We start from the raw sequence: 12,328 nt of genomic DNA, 5'->3' as shown, positions 1-12,328 counted from the left end.
TTTCCTACCTTCCCCCCCAAAATGCTGCACCTTTCACCCTGCCAATGTTGTGATACAATCATTTGAACTTGCCAAGAATGAGGACAGACAAGACATAGCTTTGGGGTTTTTTTTTCCTCATTTGTTTATAAAGGGAGCAGATGGAGCTACACCTTAAATTCTGCTAATGGATGTAATCTCTTGTGATAGTCAGCATTTGGAGAACAGAGAAATGAGCTGTAAGGACATGTCTGGCTAGGAACGGAGTGATTCAGTCAGAAATGATGGCCAAATAAAAAGTATTGGTTTTATTAAAGGTTCACCTATTACATGTTCACCTATACTTCTTTTTGCTATCAGCCAGATAGGGAGGCACACCAGAAGTTTTCAAACACTGGCTCAGGAAGTCCTTCTAGCATTGCTCCCACAAGTGTGATTTCTGGATCTACAGATGTTTGGCTACATGAACTCAGCGGAGTAAACAGTTTGGCAGAATGCTGCATCATTACTAGAAGGAGCCATGGAAACATATGCAAGTAAATCTCGGCCAAACAACACAAAGGGTACGGGACACCTGCTACTACAAGTTTATGGATTATTCCAGGATAAGTCTTCTGGGTAAAGCATCAGTTTTAACTGATATTTTATAAAGTTGTTTAAACAAGTTTAGCTCAAAGCACAAAATACAGGACTTTGTACTGCAATCGGATGTATGAAGCATAAGCAGAAGATGTGAGCATTCCTATACTTGTTTTCTTGCAGAATTAAAGGAAGAAGAGACCATCCAATGTATCTTGGCCAGACAAACACCCTTTTTGACAATGCTACTGCAATGAGTAAGCAAATAAACATGATAGATTAAATTACATTTAGCCATGAATTACATTCCATCCCTGGCAGTGTTCAAGGCCAGGATGGACGGGGCTTGGAGCAACCTGCTCCAGTAGAAGGCGTCCCTGCCTGTGGCAGTGTGTTAGAACTGGAGGATCTTAAGGTCCTTTCCAACCCAAACCAGTCTGGGATTCTGTGAACCAATACAACTCTAACAGTTTTCACTTAAAAAATCTTCATAAACATTATTTGGAAAAACTATTGCTCAGGTTTACTGCAGTTATTTTCAGTCAAACAATTTATTGTTACATTTACTGAACATAAGCATCATAGCTTGACAGTTGCTTTCTGACAGTGCTTGAGTGTCAAGGATTACAGAACAACAATGTACATAATAATGATATCAAAAACCCCCACCCAAACCTACCAAACACAAGGCAAAGAAGAAAAGGCTTGGAGACCAATGGAGTACGAAGTATTTTCTGATTTTGTCTCTAGGCACTTCTCTGGAAAGACATTATCTGAGGTAATAATCATAACTACAAGACTGTGAAGGTTTGGGCTTTTTTTTTTTTTTTTTGCCTTTTTTTTTAATTTTAAAAGATAATTAATCGATCAATAATCATACAATGAACCAGGCTGGAAAAGACCTTTAAGATCATCAAGTCCAACCACTCCCCAGCACTGCCAAGGTCACGGTTTGTGAACACTTCCAGGGATGGTGATTCCAGCACTTCCCATAATATTATTAGCTTTACGTGTACTATACAAGTATGTGACATGTTAACATGATCCCTTCCCTCCTCTTTCTTTATGGCACGTATTTGGGCAAGAGCAAGTTACATGGCCTCAACAGGGAAAGATAAGCACAAGTAACGAATCCATATGACTGAGGTCAAAAATGACCTTTACTGAGAAAGAACGTTTACTTTACTAATGAGGCAAAGTATACATACACTCAGAGCACTTATTCCTTCTCATTGGAGAACAGTCTACCAACAGTCTTTAGTAGGGGTACCATGTAATTTCTTGTCCTACTTTCTCATGTTGTGAATGGGTGTTTCAAGAGATGAAATACTTACCTCTTCAAGAAGACGTGTGACAGCATCTATGTCATTGTATGTTTTAGTCATCTGGCCCACTCTTTCAGCGCATAAAACTGTGAGGAGATAAAATAAAACATTCATCATATTGACAACACTTTTAGGGGGAAAATACTCTCATAATATCCTTTTAGGTTTGTGTAAGTTTTCATCTTAAAACTACTTATGTCAGCTTCAGGGTAAGTATATCAAAAGCTAAAGAAAAAAAAACCCCAACCTACCCTCAAAAAATAATCAAAGTCTCAAGTTAAACTGAGTTTAACTTTTCTCTTTTGTAATGAGCATTTGCTTTTGTCAGTGACAGAGCAAACTTAAAACGTTAATACTTCTTTGAAGAGGAAAGCCTTGAGTTTATAACAAGTGAAACGAGGTATTCTTAGACACAATTAGGATTCTATCATGTCACCTACTCATTGTATTACGTGCAGTAGAATTACTTGATCAATGAGCAACTCCAATAAATATACTGTGCTGTTAAGTTGGTAAGGAATGGGTTCTATGGTATGAGACTGCAAAGTAAATACGAAATGCATGCAGAATAATAAATGGTTCTTATAATACCCAGACCATACCACAGTGGCTGTAGTATCGCTAATGAAAATATTTAGACTGGATGAGATGATTAATCACTAAAAGGGAGCCAGTTTTGTTAGACTGCAGAAAGTATGCAGAAGTTTAGTCTACCACCATAGGTAATCCTTTCAGAAGCTACACTGTGATATCTAGAAGTCTGCAAGTTGTCTAAAAATCCAATCAGAGGAAACAACAGCACTTTCTGCTCTACCCTCATATTCACTTTATTTTCGGCTATACCTGTTCCTCAAGCCCTGTAATGCTGGGGAAAAGGAACTATTAATTAAGTTCAGTTGATCGTATGGACCAGGGGTAATCAGGCTGCTGTAGCACTAATTGTTCTTCAGGGGATTTACCCTTGACAATGTCAGTTAAAGCTCACTTTGACAAATGAGCTAATGCTGGTCTAGTGCGCATTAAGGCAGGGAGAGACAGCTAAGGCCTAATAGGATTTAACTGGGGGTTGAAGGGGGAGTGTATTGAGTACAGTGACATTACCAGGAGACTGTCACACCAAGGAAACAACACTGCCCAATTTATAAATATACAATACATAATTTATACCCAATATTTAAATATACAATAAATATTTGTAAATAGTTCATCACCACCTAAGGCACATCAATAATCTATCATATGCAACAGCTACTTAGGTAGCTGCTGAAATGTTGGAGGATTCTTTTCCATACATAAATATCAGAAAGTTGCTTAAGCTACAGCAAGAAGTACAATTTGTTTCTATTTATTTTCCCCTTTCTGAAATTCTATTTTTGAGGATTAGATTCTAAGAACATTTACAGTATTTAGTGCCATCAATAGTGCCAGTGAACTCTAAAGAATGCCATTCAAATGTATTCAAGAGATAATTCCACTTATCCAAATAATTAAGTCTGAAAACGGCAAGAGTTTAAAGTAGTAGTTTGCAGTATATCGCATTACATAGCAATATAAAGAACAACCGTACCACTGCACAAGCAAAAATACAGTGCATCTGTACTACAAGCTGTATTACTCTAAAGCAGACTAATCGGGATCCAAAGAACAAAACTGAAGTAACTCACAGAGAACATAAACTGTAATAAACAAAGGGGTTAAACAGAAGCTATCAACATACACCTCACATAAAGATGAATGGTGTCACATCCAGCAGACTATTGACAATAACAAAATTAACATCACCATAAACCCTTTTTTTGTTAAACACAGCAGATTCCTAAGTCATGCCATAAAATACTTATCAGAAACCCTGACACCAGCAGGTTATTTTCCAAAACAATCATACACTAAATAGTTCCCTTAGTTACTACATTCCCTCACTACTATAAAATAATGTTTGAGACTGTCATTAGCCACCTCATTTTAACTCTGTATCTAGCAGGAATAGTCACTACTAATTCTGACTATGGCAACCTTACACCACCCCAGTTCAGGTGAATGTATAACCTTCATAATATGCAAGCTGATAAAAGGACAGTGCTTCCACAGGCAGAAGAAAGTCACTCTGCTGGGAGAGTGATGATAAAGGTTGATTTATATGGCCGTTCACTTGGCTATTTTTCAGAACTTGCCCTTTCATCTTTAACTCTGCAGGATAACACCACAGCTACAACTGATGTATTAATAGCAAAGCAATAGCAACCTGGTCACCAACAGCTTTTATATTTCAGAAGTTCCATCAAATTTCTGTTGATCATTGCTAAAATGGAGTTCTTCATGTACTACTCTGCCACTGTGTAAGGGTTTCAAAGCAGAAATCACAGAATCCTCCAGGTTGGAAGTGACCTCTGTAGATCATCCAGTCAAAGCAACTGCCAAGGCAGAGCCACCCAGAGCACAGGAACACAGGAACATGCCCAGGCAAGTTTGAATGTCTCCAGAGAGGGAGACTCCACAACCCCCCTGGGCAGCCTGTTCAGTGCTCTGACACCCTCAGTGTAAAGAAGTTCTTCCTCATGTTGGGGTAAAACTTGTGTTTCAGCTTATGGCCATTGCTCCACGTCCTGTCACTGGGCACCACTGGAAAAAATCCAGCACCTTCCTCCTGGCACCTGCCTTTGAGATACTGATCTCCATTGATGAGATCCCCTCTCAGCCTGCTCTTCTCTAAACAGGCCCAGCTCCTGCAATCTCTCCTCAGAAGAGAGATGCTCCAGAGCCCTGATCATCCTTGTGGCCTCCGCTGGACCCTCTCCAGTAGCTCATTTGTGTCTTGTGACAGTAACTCCAGTCTGTCTTGTGCTGAGAAGCCCAGAACTGCACACAGTGCTCTGGATGACATCTCACCAGGGCAGGGTAGAGGGGGAGGATCACCTCCCTTGACCTACTGCCACACTCCTCCTGATGCACCCCAGAGTGTTCTTGCCCCTCCTGACTCAAGGGCACAAACTGCCAGCTCATGGTCAACTTATCATCCACCAACACTCCCAGGTCCTTCTCAGCTGAACTGCTCTCTAGTAGGTCAGCCCCCAACCTGTGCTGGTACCTGGAGTTCTTCCTCCACAGAGGCAGGATCCTAAAATGGTATCTTACACATCCTCTTCAACATCCAAGTGGAGACAAATTTTCATTGACCGTATCTAATAAAATACCTCCTCCAGTCAACTACCTCCTATCAATATAAAATAGATCACGAGCACACAGCTTCTAACTGAAAGGAACATTTTCCTCTTGGAAGGAGGACAAACTTGCAAAGAGGTGTTGCTCTCCATCCCTTAGAAACCAAGGCTTGTGGGGAAGAGAAGATGAAAAGCAAGGGGAGAGAAAGCAATCGAGAAGCATTAAAAAAACCTCAAACCTGTGCTAAGTATGTAGTCATTCAGCCTCCACAGATTACAAGGTAACATATGGCCAATTGCTAGTGCAGAGATATTTATTTCCTTAGTGTTCAAAAAAATCTACAGGTGAAAAAGACAAACTACTTTAAATAATCATTTTGCGCTCTGATCAGTGCAGTATGGAGGGGAAAAAATCCCCACAAACTCCCCATCTCTAATGGATTCTGCACAGTAGGTTTCCAACCTGCTGGAGGCTCTGATGAGTATGACTGACACCACTGTAAAGACAAAACAAGAGCAAATGAAGGACGGTGCTTTGTAAAGCAAACCCTACAGTGCTAATTTACTGACCTCTTTTTTCTCACTTGCAAATCACTAGTATTTTAGCTTGAGGGTGACAGGAAGCACAGTGTCTAAAGGCATGGATGTGTGCAAACATCTACATCAAATACATTTTGCACCTCTCAGTTTATTGAGAAGGGTGTTAGACAAGAACGAAAGAATAATAATACAGAAAAAACAGAGCTAGAAAATGTGATTTGCTTGCAGCCCAGAAAGCCAGCCGTATCCTGGGCTGTATCAAAAGAAGCATGACCAGCAGGTCAAAGGAGGTGATCCTGCCCCTCTACTCTGCTCTTGTGAGACCTCACTTGGAGTATTGTGTCCAGTTCTGGTGTCCTCAACATAAAAAGGACATGGAGCTGCTGGAGCAAGTCCAGGGGAGGGCCACGAGGATGATAAGAGGACTGGAGCACCTCCCGTATGAAGATAGGCTGAGAAAGTTGGGGCTGTTCAGCCTGGAGAAGAGAAGACTGCGTGGAGACCTCATAGCAGCCTTCCAGTATCTGAAGGGGGCCTACAAGGATGCTGGGGAGGGACTCTTCATTAGGGACTCTAGTGGTAGGACAAGGGGGAATGGGTTTAAACTTAAACAGGGGAAGTTTAGGTTAGACATAAGGAAGAAGTTCTTCACAGTGAGGGTGGTGAGGCACTGGAATAGGTTGCCCAGGGAAGTTGTGAATGCTCCAACCCTGGAGGTGTTCAAGGCCAGGTTGGACAGAGCCTTGGGCGACATAGTTTAGTGTGTGGTGTCCCTGCTCATGGCAGGGGGGTTGGAACTAGATGATCTTAAGGTCCTTTCCAACCCTAACTATTCTATGATTCTATGCTGCTTAGAGGAAAAGCACATTTCCAGGAATAGGAAAGACCAATGGAAGGGAAAGGAAGCAAGAATCCCACTATTGGAGTTGCTGCAATCAGCCACCACCCACCAAACAGTAGATTCAGTTGGAAGAGAAAAAGAAAGCAAGAAAAATAACTCACAGGAGGCAGCAAAGGAGTCCTCAGCCCCTGCTCCCTGCATCCCTCCTTTTCATTTTGAGACCTATCAGTGAGGGACAAACTGAAGAACTAGAAGAGAACAGCCATGGCTGAAGAGGAAAGCCCAGCTCCCACTTCTCCTCTTCCCATCTATTTCCAACTACTGGGGAACAGAAGGGGGAAAAGATGTTACGGTAAAGTTCCACTTTTGGGGCAGATAATACTGACTTGTATAATGATAGTGTCCAACAGGGAAAGCCCTAGTGCATGGGGATTTCCCTACTACCAAAATTTATTTCCTCAGAAAGTACATCAGGATAAGGGAATACTGTTCATGGAGCAGAGATCTCTGGCAATTCTAATACTGATGCTTCTTACTGGCAAGGTGGCAGCAAGGGTCATTGCTTTGTTTCGTAACAGCTCCCTACCCAAAGCCTTTAACTATGGCAAGGCTATTATATTCTTAATCAGTCATGAAGCCCTGCCTCAGAAATAGCTTCTGTCTCCCTTCTGCTCTGCTTAGAGCTCTGTCTAAACACTGAAGATACAATGCCAAGTTCAGCACATCCTTAATGTTGTGCACTGAGGTGTATGGACCACAATAACACTGACTGACCAACCGTGCTCCTTACTGCCAGCAAACCTTAGAGACTCTGGCAGACTCCTCAGCTTACATTGGTTTCATTTCTAAAAGGCTATTTCTGTAGTCTGAGGATAAAGCACTTGCTAAAAATCACAGCTTCAGTTCTAGAGCCACTAATAGTTATTGCTCTGGCACTGGTTACTGCGAGCACTACACTGACTCGAGCCAAGCACACAGGGAATTCTCAAACTGTGCCATATTATGTATATTCCCTTTCAAATTATACCAAAAATGTGCTGTTGGCTCTGGTTCTGATCCAGACTAGAAAGATTTTACATATTTAAAGACAAATATGGTACCTTCTCCTCCTCTAAAGATGAGGTTTTGACAGCCCTGGCTAAACTGGGGCAGTGTTCAGGTCTACTGTTGCCTGTGACAGCCCTGCCTCACACAGCCCTAAGAAAACACATTCATCTGAAGAGCTTCAAAATTTTAAGAGACTGATGTCACTGGAGCTTGAACAACGTGCTCCTAAGACTTTCTAGAATGTCAAATAAGAACAGAACCAGCACTTCCTCTAGCCTCCTCCCTGCTCCCCAAGCACAGGAGCAGGCCAGTGCCTCCAGAAGGCAGCCTCGGAGCTCAGCGTGTGGCTCTGACCCTGCTTAGAGGATAAAGAGTGGTCACAGCACGCCAACTGCTTCACAACTGTCATGTCACACTGTGGGCGAGCTCTGTGGGGGCGGTGAGAACAGAATGTTGTGAGTGACACATACTCAGTCAGCAAGACCTGACCGAGTGCAGCCTGGAGAAGAGAAGCTGCGTAGAGACCTCAGAGCAGCTTCCAGTGTCTGAAGGGGGCTACAAGGATGCTGGAGAGGGACTCTTCATCAGGGACTGTAGTGATAGGACAAGGGCTGATGGGTTCAAACTGGAACAGGGGAAGTTCAGGTTGGATCCAAGGAAGAAGTTCTTCCCTGTGAGGGTGCTGAGGCGCTGGCACAGGGTGCCCAGAGAAGCTGTGGCTGCCCCATCCCTGGCAGTGTTCAAGGCCAGGTTGGATGGGGCTTGGAGCAACCTGATCTAGTGTGAGGTGTCCCTGCCCGTGGCAGGAGGTTGGAACTGGATGATATTAAGGACCTTTCCAACCCAAACCATTCTGTGATTCTACGATTCTATGGAAAATAACCACCATAAGTTCAATAGACAATGCCAATAGATTTTTTCTCTTTTTAATGTTACAGCCTGGGTTACTGCCATTACAATGACACAGTTTGCAAATTAATCTTTTAATATTAAAGTGCAGTTACTGATTCTTCTAGAAGAGATTTTATCCTCCCATTTAAGCTATGGCTTGAAGGGTGTTTGCTGCCATTTTTCTCATACAGTATTCAAAGAGTTTAGTAAATCCAATACTAAGGCCTCACATACAAACCTATGTTATCTCTTAATATCAGGTCTGGGAAAAAACTTTGCTCATATTTCTTTTCTAAAGTTTACTCCTGAACACTCCTCCATTTCAAAGTACTTCCTCTAAGCAGGCCATGAACTACATTGGATTTTCTTGTGATGAATGAAGAATCAAGTTAAAGGAAATATCAACAAGAACATCACACAATTAGTCCTTTTGTTAGCAGAAAGACAGATCAAATGTGGTAACTTGGAAAATACAGCCACAAAGGCCAGACTGCATCCTTGCAATTAATGAATGGGTGTAAAGCTTAAATCAGGATCTGGATTGTAAGTCTTCCCAAAAATCCTAAAATGAAGTTACAACCAGCTCTCTCCCTCTCTTAAATATATGATCTTTTCCTATTGCAGCTCGCTGGGGGTGACTGGCTGTGCCAAAACTTTCAAGAATTACCAGGCTCCATTTGCTCTGTTTTAGTGATTACAGATTCCAGGGACCTGTAAGGCCTCTACTCAATGCCTTAGTAGGATAAACCAGGTATTTTACATTTTCTCAAAGTCAGACCTTTGGAGTGTCTGAACTTGAGATCTTAAGAGGGATCACAAAAGGGTTGTTTTTAATTAAACTTAAGCTATATTCTTAGCTTGCATTCACCTGTTACTTCAGATAAGGAAGACTCAATCTAATACGTTAATAAATTGAAATAGTAACGACTGGTTGCCATTGCAGGTCCTAAACAGGTAATAGTTTTTTCCTGTTCCACCTGCAAAAACAACAATCAAAACACAGCCCAGATTCAGAATTAGCTGACTCAACAAATCAGTTACCAAAGAAAACTTTATGTGCCCTTTCCCAGCTCAGGTATTTTATCAACAACAACTGAGTACACGCTATCGACAGATACCCCTGCACAAAGTTTCACTGTAGTCAGCTCAAAGACCAGCTTACCAAGAGTGAACAAGTGACTGTCAGGTACATTTACAGCTCCAAAGCAATGCACTGACTCTAGGACTGTCCTGACTAGATCCTTATGAAGGTGCTTCCCATTCTTATCAAGAGAAGCCATTCTGTCACACTGCCAAGAGTAAAGCTAGTTCTGATAGAGGCTCTAGAATCGTAGACTCATAATGGTTTGGGTTGAAAGGGACCTTCAAAGCTTATCTAGTCCAACCCCCCTGCAATGAGCAGGGACTTCAACTAGATCAGGTTGCCCAGAACCACATCCAGCCTGGCCTGGAATGTCTCCAGGGATGGTTCATCCACCACCTCTCTGGGCAGCCTGTGCCAGTGTTTTACCACCCTCATTGTACAGAATTTCTTCCTCACATCCAGCCTCAATCTCCCTCTTTTTGTTTAAAACCATCGCCCCTCGTCCTGTTGCAACAGAATCTGCTAAAAAGTCTCTCCCCATCTTTCTTATAGGACCATTTTAAGTATTGAAAGGCTGCAATAAGGTCTCCCAGGAGCCTTCTCTTCTCCAGGCTGAACAACCCCAGCTCTCTCAGCCTTTCCTCACAGCAGAGCTGCTCCATCCCTCTGATCATTTCTGTGGCCCTTCTCTGGACCCTCTGCAACAAGTCCAGAGCTGGACATAGAACTGCAGGGGGGGGCTCACCAGAGTGGAGCAGATGAGGAGAATCACCTCTCTTGACCTGCTGGCCACGCTTCTTTTGATGCAGCCCTGGACACAGCTGGCATTCTGGGCTGTGAGCACATGTTGCCTGTTCATGTCCAGCCTTCCATCCACCAGTACCCTCAAGTCCTTCTCCTCCTCACAGAACCGAAATGACCATGGAAATAATAGACTAGTAGTGAGCACACATTCTGCGCATGGAATGAGCCAAACAGTCTTAATCACAGTCTTTATTCCCTTTCAATAACTATAGAAGGTTAAAAGGAAGCATATTCTCACAGATTTTCCATTTCTGATATCAGTTTTACAGCCAGATGTGGCTACAATGTTTCTTTTGTTCAGCATGAAAAAGCTACATAATGGTGTTTCCAACTGCTTTACTTAAAGAATGGACTGACTCATCCCCAAGAGAAATACTATCATTTATAAGTGCACCCACATGCATAGATACAGAGAAATTCCACGTATAATTTTAGTGCATGTGTCACTACTAGACCATGTGTGTAGGTGACCTGAATATATAGGTGGAAGAGAGAAGGCATCTTTAGAAGGCATTTTTGAATACATACTGAGCTTCTGAAGGAAGGTACTATAGAAAGACAGTCCTAAATTTATCCCAGATGGAACTAAACAATTTTTTCCCCTCTCTAAATCAACAAGAACAGCTTCAGACTGTACATTGATCTGGTGCAGGAATAGTAAGAACCACATGATCTATGTTTTAAAACCAGTGTGGGTTTGCCTCTCTTTATGCTTCCTCCCCGCTCCAATCCCTAATGCTTCCTTTCATCAGTATTCTCTCCAGCACCTTCCTATTTTGCACAGACACACAAGTTATCTCAGAGTCCTTCAGCGACCCATAACAGGAGATAAATAGTTTACCGACTATCACTGAAATCCAGATGGAGTATTTGATTCTGAGGAAGTCTTTACAGGAAAACCCTATGCAACAGGATTCAAAGAGCATGTTTCATTGACTGAGGCTTCAGACCCAGCTTTCCCAGAAGGTGAATATGGGTGTAAATTAACAGCAGGTCACATTCCAAGCTTTATGAGAGTATATTTGGAAGTACCAGTTCTCTACCACAAAACTGCTATTTTATAGCAAAATTTACAGCATATGAAATAGCATCAATGGTGCCTTTAGCTTTTGGTACCTGAAGCCAAAACGGTACCTGAAAAAGCTTGTTGGGAGTAGCCCCTGAATGGATGCGCTCTGTATACAGCAGTTGTGCAGCAGGATTTTCAATGCACAGACATTCACATGCCGACCCTAATGGGCCAGCTGTCTCCAGTACTGCAGATGTCCATTATTTCCACAAGTATGACAAGATTTTGGGGTTGTTCTGTCAAAAGGGTAAGTCCCAAGACCCCAGATTTAGATTATGTGTCTATGTGCTTTCAAGTTCATGGGTAAGCACAAAATTGTTGCTCTGTTGTTCTACTCGGAAGTACCGGTTGGGAATGACAACCTAATACAGATGGTTTCAAAACACACACACGAGATGTAGATATATATAAATGCACTACAGTGCCAAACACAGTTTCATTATAAAACAAGGTATTGCATAGCCTACATCGGTTGGTCACGTATTTCTTACTTAAAGTACATATTCATCCTATTCACGTATTTTCTTAGTATTTCATCTGAATGTACTGGCTCCACATTAAAATATATTGTAAAATTTAGTATATTTAAATCAGAAACATCACTCAAGTCAGTCGCCATGTGCTACTACCATAGAAGCATAAAACCCAAAGGCGAAAAGTACCTTCTTCCAAGATATCAAGGCTCTGCCTGTTACATGTGCGTTCTCTCTCATTTTCCTTTTCGTAGTCATATTCAAAGCTTTCTTCTTTGTTTACTGACATTGCTGAAATTATCCCAGACACGATGCCTCAGTCTCACAGGAGATAGGAAATCATTCCCTTGGAAGCTGTATTTCTGGGGAGAGCAAAGCAAGGTCTCCACAAAGCAGGATACCATCTTTCCTCACTTACATGCTCAGCCCGGGAGCTCCTGAGTGACTGAGTATTCATCCTTAGCACAACAGCTTTGTATGGTACAGATGGGGTGGAGGAGGGAAGAGACCATCTGCCTAATAATTACTACAAGATGTA

The 12,328-nt window shown here is 42.1% G+C and overlaps 1 protein-coding gene across 1 annotated transcript in view; it reads right to left on the bottom strand.

The window, feature by feature from the left end:
• TRAK1 (trafficking protein, kinesin binding 1) overlaps nt 1-12,079 on the bottom strand; it is a 44,546-nt gene extending 32,467 nt beyond the window's left edge. Inside the window, exons 1-2 of the mRNA XM_010022154.1 lie at nt 11,980-12,079; nt 1,893-1,969 (exon numbers count right to left, since the gene is read on the bottom strand). Coding sequence (XP_010020456.1) covers nt 1,893-1,969; nt 11,980-12,079 — 177 coding nt within the window. The remainder of the gene's footprint in view (nt 1-1,892; nt 1,970-11,979) is intronic.
• Nucleotides 12,080-12,328: the final 249 nt, after the last annotated feature.

This window comes from Nestor notabilis, unplaced genomic scaffold (genome assembly GCF_000696875.1).
Source record: "Nestor notabilis isolate BGI_N333 unplaced genomic scaffold, ASM69687v1 scaffold1629, whole genome shotgun sequence".
NCBI classification, from domain to species: Eukaryota; Metazoa; Chordata; class Aves; order Psittaciformes; family Psittacidae; genus Nestor; species Nestor notabilis.
This window is presented reverse-complemented; position numbering and strand designations above follow the sequence as displayed.